This window comes from Plecotus auritus, assembly GCF_963455305.1.
Source record: "Plecotus auritus genome assembly, chromosome: 1".
NCBI classification, from domain to species: domain Eukaryota; kingdom Metazoa; phylum Chordata; class Mammalia; order Chiroptera; family Vespertilionidae; genus Plecotus; species Plecotus auritus.
In genome coordinates, this window is record NC_137770.1 from 244209964 (window position 1) to 244223673 (window position 13710).

Below are 13710 nucleotides of genomic sequence, written 5' to 3' on the forward strand. Positions count from 1 at the left end.
GGGCCCTTCCCTTAGGACGGCTTTCGCAGACCAAGTATTACCCCATTGGACAGCCAGGGAACCGCCTTACCTTAGCCCCGGGCAGGAACTAAGTAGTATTTATCCAGTACATGTCAAGGGTGGACAGCTTATCTCATTGAAAACTCTGCTAATAGATCCAGTAACAGGCCCAGATATGCAAGTCATGTACAGTTTTAATCAGAACTTTAGAAAGACAGAACCCAACTTAAAGGAGCTTAGGGGCAAGGGGGCAGGTGTGTGGACTCAGTCGCCAGGAAGAACCAGAATAGCATGGTTCTGGGAACTGGTCACTGTCAGGAGACTCATCACACATCTCTTTTCTCAACTCCTTCCTACCCACTCCCCTCCCCCATACCTTGACAAGGGTCAGGAAGAGGAGACAGCCAGGGCAGTTACGGGTACCTTGCATTCCAACCTGGTACCCACCCCCCACTCCCCACAGCCAAATGCAGCTGCCAAGGGAAAGCCCCTGGGTGGCCTGGTGAGATTCCAGCCCAAAGTTGATTGTTCCCACAGCACATTACCTGAAATGATCTATGTGTATGGGAATTTATTTTGCCCCCATCAGGATGTCACCTCCGTGAAGACAGGGACCTTGACCATCTCACTCCCTGCTGGCTATCCCTAAGGCCTGCGGACATTTCTGTGCCAGGATGGGGGCAGAGAGGGAGGAGTAGACAGAACTGAAGCAGAATCAGATCGTCCCCACCATGACGCCCTTCCTTCAGGCTATATCATCTCTGCCCTGGTCTGTTGGGACATCAGGGTCACAGCCACAGGCAACATTGCATCAGGAAAGCACTGACAGGTGTCCAGCAAAACCAGATTCCACGCCTGGTCCTGACTTTGCAGCTATGTGACCTCTGAGCTGGAGTGTCTTTAGGTCTTCAAGGCCATTGCTCACCTCACAAAATAGCCCAAGGAGGCTCAATGTTGTGTTCAGAAGTTTAGAAGGCAGGTGGTGTGAGCTCTTCCTCATTACCTCCCAGCATTCCCTTCCAATGACTCCTCCAAACTCAGCCAATCAGACCGGATGCCCACATTCTCTGAACCCCCGTCTTGCTTCTTCCTCTGCTTTTACTATCTTTAACCCGCCCTGTCCATGTATCTGGAATCACCCAGAATGAATAACCCACTTCAGGTCTGTATCTTCAACAAAGCACTTTCTGATTCCCCTAAACTTGACATAATCTTACTCTCTCTCAAATCTGCACAGGACTTTATCTGCACATCTCTAGAAACATAAAAGTGAAATGATCTGCTGTTTATTTCACAAGAAGCCCAGGGAAGGAAGCTAAATTGATGAAGAACTATCAGCAGCCCATGGTCATCACAGACATTCTGATCACACTAAGAACAGGAGGGGTTTATAGGAGAGAGAGTTTTCTACAGGCCTTTCCCACCAATTTGCTAAGCAAAGGTCAAGTCTTGATTGTCTGCATTTGGGTTTGTCTCAGGTAGGGGGACGGTAAGGAAGGCACCAGGCATTCCCCTGGGCCAGTGGTCGGCAAACTCATTAGTCAACAGAGCCAAATATCAACAGTACAATGATTGAAATTTCTTTTGAGAGCCAAATTTTTTAAACTTAAACTTCTTCTAACGCCACTTCTTCAAAATAGACTTGCCCAGGCCGTGGTATTTTGTGGAAGAGCCACACTCAAGGGGCCAAAGAGCCGCATGTGGCTCGCGAGCCGCGGTTTGCCAACCGCTGCCCTGGGCTGACTGCTGTGAAACTCACTCATCTAACTTATCTTAACTGCTTACAATAGGGACCTGTGATAAAGGTGAAGCTTGGCCAGATGATCTGACTACTGGGTATGGGAAGCTCAGCTGCCTCAGTTCATCTTTGGTCTCCCCAAGTGCCTTTTTTCTCCCTTATTATCTTACTAGTGGCCCAGTGCATGAAATTCATGCACATTAAAAGGGAATTAATTAGAGGAAATGTTTTAATATTGCTATTTGCCCTTTCTCTATAATACAAGTGTCAGAGATGAAAGAAAATTAGTAAAATATATATGAAAATCTCCCTCCTGTCAGAGTCTGGGGCCCGCCACAGGACCCAGAGTCAAGTCCCCACCCACCTGCATGAGCCTCAAAATCGCTCCCAGCCCCACCCCCATTGGGGGAGACCCTGACCCAGCTGGCCCCACCCCCGTCAAGCCCCACCAGGCAGGGGGCATGGCCTCAGGTCCCCCACCCTGGCCTGGCGCCACACAGCCTCAGGTCCCTGCTGATCGGTCGTTACGGTGTCACAGCATTACAGCATCATGGCATGACGACCATTTGCATATTAGCCTTTTTTTATGATTCTTGTCACTCATCCTTTAAGAGATTGCCACACCCCTTTTTTAGATGGCTTTCTGACACACCTTTACAATACCCCCCCCAAGTGTTAATAAATTCCCTTTTCCAAGTAAAACTGAACATCTGTACTTTAACCTACAAGCACCAAAGGGATGTAAATTTCATTAACTTTCTTGTCTGTGTTTCAGAAGTTTGATTCGGTGGAAGACATCATTGAACACTACAAGTATTTTCCTATTGTGCTGATTGACGGGAAAGATAAAACCCGGGCCCACAAGGAGCAATGCTACCTGACTCGGCCCCTCCCTCTCAACAGACTCTCCTCACCTTGGTAGCCTGATCTGCTTATCTTCAGTTCACTGGATCCCGGGCCTCTATTATTTTTCACCTGTTTCCAAAGATTCTTCTTCTGGGGTTTTAAGGGATCACATCTTAGATTTCGTAGAAAAGAAAAACGTTCTATAATGGAAATTGGAAACTCAACCATGGTTTTTGAAATCTCAAACCACAGAATATGTATAAGATGCATAAATCAAATGCAGCTTTTTAAAAATATCTTCTAAAGAAAAAACTGTAAAGACGGTCATTGTGCTCATGTTACAGATGAGCAGCAGAGGTTACAAGAAACTATCGCTGGGATGTTTGCAGCTGGCACATGGCAAGTCTGGGGGAGACCCCCAAAGCTATGCTCTTCCCAGGACCTCGTGCGACCTTGTTTATTTCAGTAATGTTTGGACTTGTGAATTTACAATGTTTTTGGGATCCCTTACGCTGAAGGTGTTAGTGAATGTCAGCTCTATTTTATTTGTCATCCTGGAAATTCAATTACGGAGAAGAAATGTGGTAGGAAAACAAGAGCACTTGTGAATATCGCTTGAGAGACAGAAATCAGAAATGCGTTCCCTGTGGTGTGAAATGGCCAGCACCAGTGTACTCTGCTTAGAGTCGCTTTAAGACAAATGGAATTAGCCGATTCCTAGTAAGGGAGTAAGCTCAAGCCCGAGGGAAGGTATAGTTATTCTTAAAAGTCCAACTGTGGACTCCCATTCAAAGGAAGAGCAGGCCTCACCTTAGCGTCATATTGTGGGAACATTGCACTGTCCCTGCTCAAGGCCAGGAGGATGTACTTTTATTCAACAGAAGAAGAGAGCCCGGATTTTTACACATTCTTGCCTGCCTCCCTCCAAGCACCTCTTCCCAGGTGCATTTCCTGCCCTGTGAAATTTTACAGAGAGAGAGAGAGAGAGAGAGAGAGAGAGAGAGAGAAACAATTTGAAAATACAGAGTTACCTTCCTTAAAATATGTCACTAAATAAACTCTTGTAGTGAAGTTTAAAAAAATAAAAAAAGAGTCCTGGTTGAAATGAATAGTACACAGTGACTTCAAATGTTACTGAAGCCTGCATGTGAAAGTTATAGACTCTGCCGTTGTAGCTTCCATGTAGAAGTAAAACCAAAATAGAATTAAAAGGCAAGGGCCCTGACTGGTTTGGCTCAGTGGATAGAGCATCGGCCTGGGGACTGAAGGATCCCAGGTTCGATTCCAGTCAATGGCATGTACCTTGGTTGCGGGCACAGCCTCAGTGGGGAGTGTGCAGGAGGCAGCTGATCGATGTTTCTCTCTCATCGATGTTTCTAACTCTCTATCCCTCTCTCTTCCTCTCTGTAAAAAATCAATAAAATATATTAAGAAGAATTAAAAGACAAGGGATACCAAAGAAAATACTACGCACAATGCCCACCAGGATTATCTCTTGTCCAAAATAGCAGTCAATGAGCACTGAGAGCATTTATCGACCAGGTGCCTGGCTCTGACCTTTCACAAGGTCAATGTGAGGTAACGCCTCTAGGACAGACCAGGAGCATTTGATGCAGGAGCTCCTTGTAAAGTTGGAACTTCTTTTATACATATTTTTATTGATTTCAGAGAGGAAGGGAGAAGGGAGAGAGATAGAAACGTCAGTGATGAGAATCATTAATTGGCTGCCTCCTGCACACCCCATACTAGGGATCAAGCCGGCAACTGGGGCATGTGCCCGGACTAAGAATCGAACCATAACCTCCTGGTTCATAAGTTGATGCTCAATCACTGAGCCTCACCAGCCGGGCAAGTTGGAAGTCTTGATGCCCACCTGAGACAGTCTTAGATGTGCCTGCACAGGGTAACATGGGAACCAAGAGACAAGAGTGTATACATTAGAGCCTGGCTACTAAGGGGCAGACTGGTGAGAGCTGAAGGCAGTATGGGGGCTGGTCACGCTCACCTGGGCTTCAGCAAACCCAGGCCAGTGTGTAAGCGGGCTCTTCAGAGAGTCCACAGGCTCATGTGTGGGAAGAATCTATGCCTCACTCTAAAAACCTACTGGCAGATTTTACTGAGACCTTCGATTCACCTATCACGAGGCCATGCCATTCCATGCTGTGTTCTCGAGAAATGTTTCTGAATCTCCTCAAGCACTGCTCTTGTTAAAACAAATGAACATCTGCCGAAACCAGTTTGGCTCAGTGGATAGAGCGTCAGCCTGCGGACTGAAGGGTCCCAGGTTCGATTCCGGTCAAGGGCATGTACCTTGGTTGTGGGCACATCCCTGGTGGGGGGTGTGCAGGAGGCAGCTGATCGATGTTTCTCTCTCATCGATGTTTCTAACTCTCTATCCCTCTCCCTTCCTCTCTGTAAAAAATATCAATAAAATATATTTAAAAAAAAAAAAAACAACAAATGAACATCAGGTGGGGGCTAGCATTTTTATGAGGCTTATGGTTTTTTTAAATGCTTTATCGCCTCTTATTCATAAATGCATGATATGTTGTTATGAGGAAAAGGAAGTAGAAATCGACCATCTTAAAATAAAATGCTCATGATACTTAACATGTGAAAAATCTTCAGAAAGAAATAGAAAGCTCAAGATATTGGCAGGGCTGGCTTAGATGATTGGGATTTGAGGCATGTTAGCTGGGTCTTTCTGGAACTCAGATGCCAAGGCAGGAGTTAGAAGTGCAAACATTTAGTGGAAGTAATGCCTGTGAAAGATAAAGGGGAGAAGGGACAGGAGGAGGCAGGGAGAGCCCTTCAGGCTGTGACGTAGGTCTGACACTCATGGGAGGAAAGAGGAAAGGAGGGAAGATGAGTAGGAAGCGCATCAGACTGAGACACAGCACTGGGAGAGCCTTGGCCAGCCCATTGGTAAGATCCAGAGCAAAGATTGTCCATAGAGGAGAGAGTCCCACACTGGGCAGAAGTGGCCAGGTGTTCGTACATCACCCATGTTGACTCATTGCCAAGGGCTCTCCAGAAAAAAAAAAACATGACCTTCAAATGCCACGGGACATCCAGAGGCACTGCAGCTGGAGGCTGTCGGAGAACTCGGCAATCAGCAGGTTCTTCTTGCAAGGAAGAGCCAAGTGGCCCATCCCCGTGTCTGCCAAAGGGACAATCTGGTTCTCAGGGTTGATTGTAATGACATGTTGCTTGTAATAAATCACGACAGGATAAAGATTTATAAACTTTAACTGTACTTGATTATTACAACAGTTCTGTAAAGAGGGCAGGGCCAGGATTCTGAACCCATGTTATGACTGAGGAAGCTGTGCCTTCTTGGCCAAACTCTTACGGTGACATAGTCACGGCTGGAACCAAGTTTTTCATACACAACACTCCATTCGGTGTCTAGCATCTCATTGATCTGTAATTAAAAGCTCAATGATTTGGGCTCGGCATGCCCAAATTCCAAAGGGATTTGATCCCTCTTCAACTATGATTTCATTTTCAGTTGAGAAGTGTCACTTTTTATCTCACCTCAGTAGAGCAGTGGGATTTTAGCTTTATCTGATTATAGCATTCATGAATATTTCTTTTTGATGAAATCATCCCCATTTGGATCCATTTATATCTTCCTCATCTTTAATAATACCTTGTTACAAGCACTAGTTTGTGTATGAGTATATATATGTTGTTAGGCAATCTTGTAGATGTTGGAATTACAGCAGTGAATTAAGTGGGAGAAACAGCAGCAAATAAGTATACAATAAATAAGATCATCTAAGTTGGTTTCCCATGACTTCGTTGTGTTTTTGGTTTCCCATGACTTCGTTGTGTTTTTGTTTTAACACTTTATCACCGAGTGCTTGTAGTGAGGCCAATAGATATTTTGCTGGAGCCATTTTATGATGGCTTTAAAATGTTTTCAACCAGAAAATGTTAAAAGTTTCAAACTTACTTAATGGAAAACTTCTGCTCTTGAGTGTACTTGTGTGGGGGGTTGGGAGAGCTATTGATGAACCACGAGGCAGGATATTAAGATAATGTCTAGAAAAATCTCCAAATATTTGGAAATTAAGCAACACATTTCTAAATTACTCATGGTCAAAGAAAACACACACGAAAGTTTAAAACTATTTCAAACTGAATGATAATGAAACATAACAGCAAAATTTAAGGGATACAGCTGCCATTTAACTATGATTTAATATAAGCATTGATAGCTTAAAAAGGCTTAAATGCTCATATTAAAGATAGTTCCATAATGAAGTACCTAAGTTTCCAGTTTAAGACAAAGAAAACATAAATTAAACCCAAAGTAGAAAGAAGAAATTATTAAGGATAAGAGCAGAAATCAATGATACAAGCAAAAGGAAATAAAAGAAAACCAACAAAGCCAAAAGTGGGTTCTTCAAACAATTAAAATTAATAAACAGCTAGCAAAAGTAATAAAAAACATAAGCAAAAAAAAGCAAATTACTAAAGAAAGGGAAAACAACAGATCCTATATAAATTGATAGGCTATTAAAGACATATCATAAGCACCTTTCAGTGAGGTTGAAAAATATAATTCCATAGAGACAATACTAATACAAGAAGAAACAGAAAATCTCAACAGCACTCCATTTTTTTAAAAATATATTTTTATTGATTTCAGAGAGGAAGGGAGAGGGAGAGAGAGACAGAAACATCAACGATGAGAATCACTGAGTGGCTGCCTCCTGCATAACCCCCTACTGGGGATCGAGCCTGCAACCCAGGCTGACGCTCTATCCACTGAGCCAAACCAGCTAGGGCCAACACTCCATTTTTTAAAAGAAATTAGCAACTATTCCACACAAAGAAAGCTCTAGAATTCAGCCGTGGGCAAACTACGGCCCGCGAGGGCCGGATCCGGCTGTTCTACCCAGTTCTCTTGCTCTCCCCTCCGTTCCTTTACTTTGAATTTATATTAGTTCACACAAACACTCCATCCATGCTTCTGTTCCGGCCCTCCGGTCCAGTTTAAGAACCCATTGTGGCCCTCGAGTCAAAAAGTTTGCCCACCCCAACTCGCAGCCCATGGCCCACATGCCTCGTTTATTTGGCCTGTGTTAGCCTTTGAGTTTAACATGCTTGCTCTACATCATGAAGGATCCTATTAAAAAGTGTTAAAGTCATAACACAAAATTCACAAACTTTTTAAGAAGATCGAGAAAGAACATTTCTGAACTCTTTATAAGGCTCACATAAACCCAATCATAAACAAATACACAAATAAGCACATAAACCTGACATGGACAATACAAAGAAAGAAGTCCAGATTATGTGCCCTAAGCATAGATACAAAAATCCTTAACAAAATGCAAATAACTAAATGGATGGTGGGTGGAGGAGTCAGGCTTCTCACAACTAGAATGAAAGATTACTGATAAGCAAAGATCAGGTCAGAATGAGCCATAACTCTGCATGAGATTTGGAGACGTCAGTATGAATTCATGTTTTGCTTAATATAGATCTATAGGAATAAATATGGAAATCATTACACATGTTAGTATACACACATCCAGTTCCAAGCTCTGTGCACTTAGGGGGCCTAGAAGCAATGACAGTGGTAGGAAAAAAAAATAGTGGGAGGAGGTGAGGAGGCAGGCAAGCTTGCCTTACCAGATTTTTTTTAAACATAAAGCTATTCTAACTGAAACATACTGGAAATTCACAAATAGGAAAGCGAAGATGTGATAAAGGTGGGCAAAGATTGGTTTATTTAAGTAAGTTTTGCTGGAAACACAATTGTCAAATGAAGAGGAAAAAATATACCTACATAAAAAAATTCCATGGCTATTAATTATTTAACGATAAAAATATATAACAATAACTACTTAGAAGAAAATATTTGCATGCCCTTGCCATTTGTGGTCATATTGTATGTATTTGGGGTACTTTTTTTTTTTTTTTTAAGAATAGTTTACTGATCTTTAGAGAGAAAGGAAAGGAGAGGGAGTGAGAAACATCAGTGTGAGAGCACAACATCCATTGGCTGCCTCCCCACCAGGGATCGAGCCCATAACCCAGGCATGTGCCCTTGACCAGGAATCAGAATCAGCAACCTGCCGTTGTACAGGATAAAGCCCAACAAACTGGCCAGGGCTGGGGTTACTTCGTAAGCAGCACAGGAAACAACAACAGAGGCAGGGAAATTAAGAAACATCTGACTGGGAGGCAACACGTTCAGAGGGACATCACATCCAGCGCTAGTTGGGGGGTCAGGGAGGGCCGGTTTCTATGAATTAGTAACAGTGGCCACCAGAATCCCGCAACTCTTTGGAAATTAACCTGGCAAACTCTGTGAAAATGAAAAATATATGTATCCTTCCCACCACTTACACTTCTGGAAGAATTAAAAGTATACTTCCTGAAGTAGGAAGTGGAAAGGAGGAAGGGTGCTTAATGAAGCATTGTCTGCCCAGTAACAAAGCAGAAAACAATGTAGGTTCAGTAATAAAAAGGTCTTAAATTAGGTGTCCTCTCACTGTGGAATAGTGTGCCACTATTTAAAAGAATGCTTTAGCATTGCATGGATTTTCCTGTTGAAATAGTCATGAGGGGCTGTAAGTGAAAAAAGCACCTTGCTGAGAAATGTATATAAAATTGGTCTATGTTTATAAAAACAACTACTCCCCACCACACGTAGCCGGCTATTTTTTTATATTATTATATAAGAACATACTAGGTTATTAAATTTTGTTATGGTGGGTAGGGACCTGTTTGAGAAAGGAGAGCTGGTTTGGAGACAGATGAGGGAAGAGATGACTGTGCAACATGAAAAACACTCCAGCATCGTGTCAGAGCAAGAGTAAGCCAGAACATTGTTAACACACCAGCAAATGTGTGAAACCAAACATGTATGTGTGCATGATTAGAGGGCAGCATGGGAAAATGAAAACTTAATTGGCTGCAAGAAAAGAAAAAATATACATCATTCTTTGGTACCAAGCCTCATAATGCATCCCTCTAAAATGATCCCATATAATAAAAGGCTAATATGCAAACAGACCTAACAGTGAAACAACCGGAACAACCAACCAGTCGCTATGACGTGCACTGACCACCAAGGAGCGTGTGCGGAACATGGTGGGCATTGGCCACGGCAGGATGGTGCAGCAGGTGAGTGGGGGCACCAGACCAAGGCTGGGTGCCGGTAGCTGTCATCGGGGCAAGCCTCTGGTGGTTACCGAAACTCTTGGCTCCTGTGTGCCACGGTCCTGCCTGGTGCTCACACCCGCAGCCAGCACCGGAGCTACCACTCACACCCGCTGCTGGTGCCCGGCGCCCATCCAGATCACTCAGCACCATCAGCGGGTGTGAGCGGCGGCTGCCCGCCCTGATCATCCCTGAGGGCTTCTCTACCTCCCCCTGCTCCTGAGGGGCTATCTGGGCAGCAGCTGCTGCTCACACCCACTACGGCGCCAGCCCCACTCACACCTGCTGCTGGCACCAGCCCCAATCGCTTCGCCATCAGTGCTGGGGAGCAGCAGCAGGGCATGGGAGCTGCGGCAGCAGGAGCAGGCCTGCCAGCAGACAGGGGACTGGGGGCCGAGGCAGGAGGGGCCGGGTAGGGGCACAGAGGATGGGCCAAGACCCGTCCCTGTGCCTACCATAGCCTCGCGGCCCACAGTTCCTTTTAAGGTGTACAAATTCGTGCACTGGGCCCCTAATGTTACCTATAAAACACAATTTGCTAAGTCAACAGCTCTGAGCAATTTCTCATATTTGCAAGCAATTAGCACTCTTCACATCATGAGTCCCTTTCCAAATACATGCACAACTCAAGTCCCCCGTTTTAACTTCTCTTTAAAAACTTGTCTTTTTCTCTAGGGAAAGGAGACCATGTACATGGGAAAAGGGCAGAGGGGCCTAGAGAGTATCTGCCACATGGATGTTTTGTTTCCGAGGAGGGAGACCCGAAGTAAATATACTCTGACATCAGGATGCTCTAAGGCTGGGTGAAGAGTATGTGGGTGTTTGCTAAACACTCTGGCAATAGTTTTAAATACCCCATCATCTAAAAGGAGGCAGGATGAAAGAAATCCACTTTCTGGCTTGATGAGTCTCTAGCATGAATAACAACTCCTACCCAATCAACCCAAAGCCATCAGGCCCTGCCATGGACCCTAATCTTCACACTGGATTCCCTTTACTTCATTATAATAAGTGGGGGACAAACAGGGATCCCCAGACATTTGAGGAAAACCTCTCAGCTGGAAGCAAGAGAATGGGCAGGGGGAAGGGGGGAGGTGGGTGGAGGTAGAAGTAGGTATAAGGGGGGATAAGTGGTGATGGGGGGAAATAATAAAAAGGAAAAAAAGAAAATAAAATTGCCCCCAACAAAAGAATAAAAGACTACTTAAAAATTCTAAGTAGTATAATCCCCAGAGAGACTAGAGAATACCCTGCATTCATAAAATTCCATAGGAAAAAAAGTATGCATATCTTGGAAGATAAAAATCAAGAAAATCTTCCAGGAAGTAAATAGAACAGGAAAAAAAAAGTAGAAAATATGAGAGAAGAGGTTGAGAGGCAAAGAAGATCAACCAAGAAGTTTCATTAACTGGATAATAATAATAATAATAAGAAGAAGAAGAAGAAGAAGAAGAAGAAGAAGAAGAAGATAGAAACAGATACTATAGAGAAAAAAAAAGTGTTTTTAAATCCAAAATTGAAGGACAATAGTTTATATATTTAAAGCTACATTAACTGACCAGAATGACAGGTGATGACAGATAGATAGATGATAGATAGATAGATAGATAGATAGATAGATAGATAGATAGCAGTTAAATAGATAAACACATCATCACAAATGATAAAGAGGAAACCTGAAGGCTCAGGGAGACAGAGGGGGACACTTGACTAGGAAGAGAAGCAGGCATCACACCAGCGTCTCACCCAACTGAAACCAAGAAGACAGCAGAGCTCTGTATCCAAAGGTTTGAGGAAATGATGCTTTCATCCACGTAAGGGTTGAAAAGGGTATTTTTAGAGATTCAAGGCTCCCGACAACTTGCCTCTCTCTTTCCCAGTAAGTTATAGGAGATAGTCTCTGGCAAATAACAAGCAAGCAACAAACGGACACCTAAGGGATTCCGTATCCGGGGCTTTCACACAGACCAGACGGAGGAAGTGCAGAAAGTCCAGTGGGGGCAGGTAGACACCAGCACAGATGAGAACTGGAGGTCCAAGCGTGTCAGGGAGGAGATTTGGGAGTTGGAAAGGGGGAGGGGACCTTTTTAGAGCATCCCATTGAATAGAGAGGTTGGAAGGGTTTAAAGCTACAGCCATCGCTGGGGATCGGCCGGGGATTGTTTCTAGGACCCTCTCAGGCACCAAAATCCATGGATGCTCAAGTCCCTATATACAAGGGTGTAATGTTTACATGTGTATAACCTCTGCACATCCTCCCGCACACTTTAAATCATCTCTGCATTACTTATACTACCCAATACAGTGTGTGTGCTGTGTAAATAGCTGTTATACTGTGTTGTTTAGGGAATAACAAAAAGTTTGGTGTAGCCCTAACCGGTTTGATTCCGTGGATAGAGCGTCGGCCTGCGGACTCAAGGGTCCTGGGTTCGATTCCAGTCAAGGGCATGTACCTTGGTTGCGGGCACATCCCCAGTAGGGGGTGTACAGGAGGGAGCTGATCGATATTTCTCTCTCATCGATGTTTCTAACTCTCTATCCTTCTCCCTTCCTCTCTGTAAAAAAAAAAAAATCAATAAAATTAAAAAAAAGTTTGGTGTAATATCGATAAATCTGGGTCACATATACCTGCAACTCAGGTCACTAGGGAAGCTCATCATGAAGCTTGAAAATGCTGAAAAATTATCCATTTTAGCTCCCATTTCCCAGCATTTCAACATCAGCCCCCTTTTTTGCCTTCTCATTACTCATTGTGGGTACTCATGAAGTAAGACGCAATCATGAAGACGTGGCTCAGAACTTCACACTGAGCACCCTGCTGGGGGCTGTTCTCCCCTGAGGGCATGATGTGCCACGGGAGTGCCCGGTCCCGAATGTGCTCAGCTGAGCACCCGGGACCATGCTATGCACGCAGAGGTCCGCTTACTTTACAGGGAGCGAGAAGGCGCACAGCCCTTGATGCCGAGACTCTAGTAAAAGCGGTGAGAGCCTCCTGTGCATCCTAGGAGATGCAGTGGCCCTGGCTTCACATTTGGGGACTTTTGCAGGGGGCGGGGCACGCAGAGAAATAATACCGCTCTTTCTTCTGCAGCCTTCGCAGAGGCTGCTTCTGCGGGACTGTGCGAGTCTGTAAATCATTCAACATAAACCGTTCATCTTTCATAGCACATTGGCCCATGCTTTGCCCATTCCCACCCTTTACTTGCCCTACCAACACTGGATCAGTTCCTACTGGGTTCTGCAGTGAGCGACAGGAAATCCAAACTATAGAAGCCTATCTGCCTCTTAAGGAAATTAAGTCCGGGGGTAAGCGGTGGGTGTCGGTTATGGTGGGTCCGTGATTATCAGGGACTCGGGCTCCTACCTCATTGCTCCCCATCCTCAGCCCGTTCTATTCACTTCATGGTCCATGTGGCTGCTCCGGCTCCAGCCATTGCCTCTTCATCCCCGTCTTCAAGCCAGCAGAATGGGGAAAGTGGCAAAGAGTCACAGGTCCCTTCCTTCAGGGACGCTTCTGGGTGTTATGGATACGCTGTTCCTACTTACTTCCCATTGATGATCACACACGTAGCTGCACGCAAGAAGTGTACGTTCAGTCTTCTTTTCTAAGCAGCAAGAAATTGGAGAAGGGTTATTACCAAGAACAAAAGGAGAAACCGATTTGGGGAAGCAGCTAAGAAAAGTGTGCTACCATTGTAATCATGAACTGAGGGTAAGTGCTGGGCGCCGGCCATCTATCCGGGGTCTTGGTGAAGGAGAAGCCTAGTGGTCAGCTGGGCAGAGAGGGGCCCCGTGTGGCAGCCATAGGAGATACTGTGGGAAGCAGTGTAGGGGCAGGACAAACTCTGTATTGAAGGACCAGGTCTTCCCTCATTCTTGTGGGGTTTTTTTTTTTAATATATTTTATTACAGAGAGGAAGGGAAGGGATAGAGAGTTAGAAACA

At 44.6% G+C, this 13710-nt stretch overlaps 1 protein-coding gene across 1 annotated transcript in view; it reads left to right on the forward strand.

Moving 5' to 3' along the window:
- Positions 1 to 2998, forward strand: part of CLNK (cytokine dependent hematopoietic cell linker) — a gene marked incomplete at its 5' end in the record, with an annotated part of 90490 nt that extends 87492 nt beyond the window's left edge. The window contains one exon of the mRNA XM_080656097.1: positions 2514 to 2998. Within this exon, the coding sequence (XP_080512223.1) occupies positions 2514 to 2660 (147 nt within the window). The 3' untranslated portion in view covers positions 2661 to 2998. The remainder of the gene's footprint in view (positions 1 to 2513) is intronic.
- Between the last annotated feature and the right edge of the window lie 10712 nt (positions 2999 to 13710).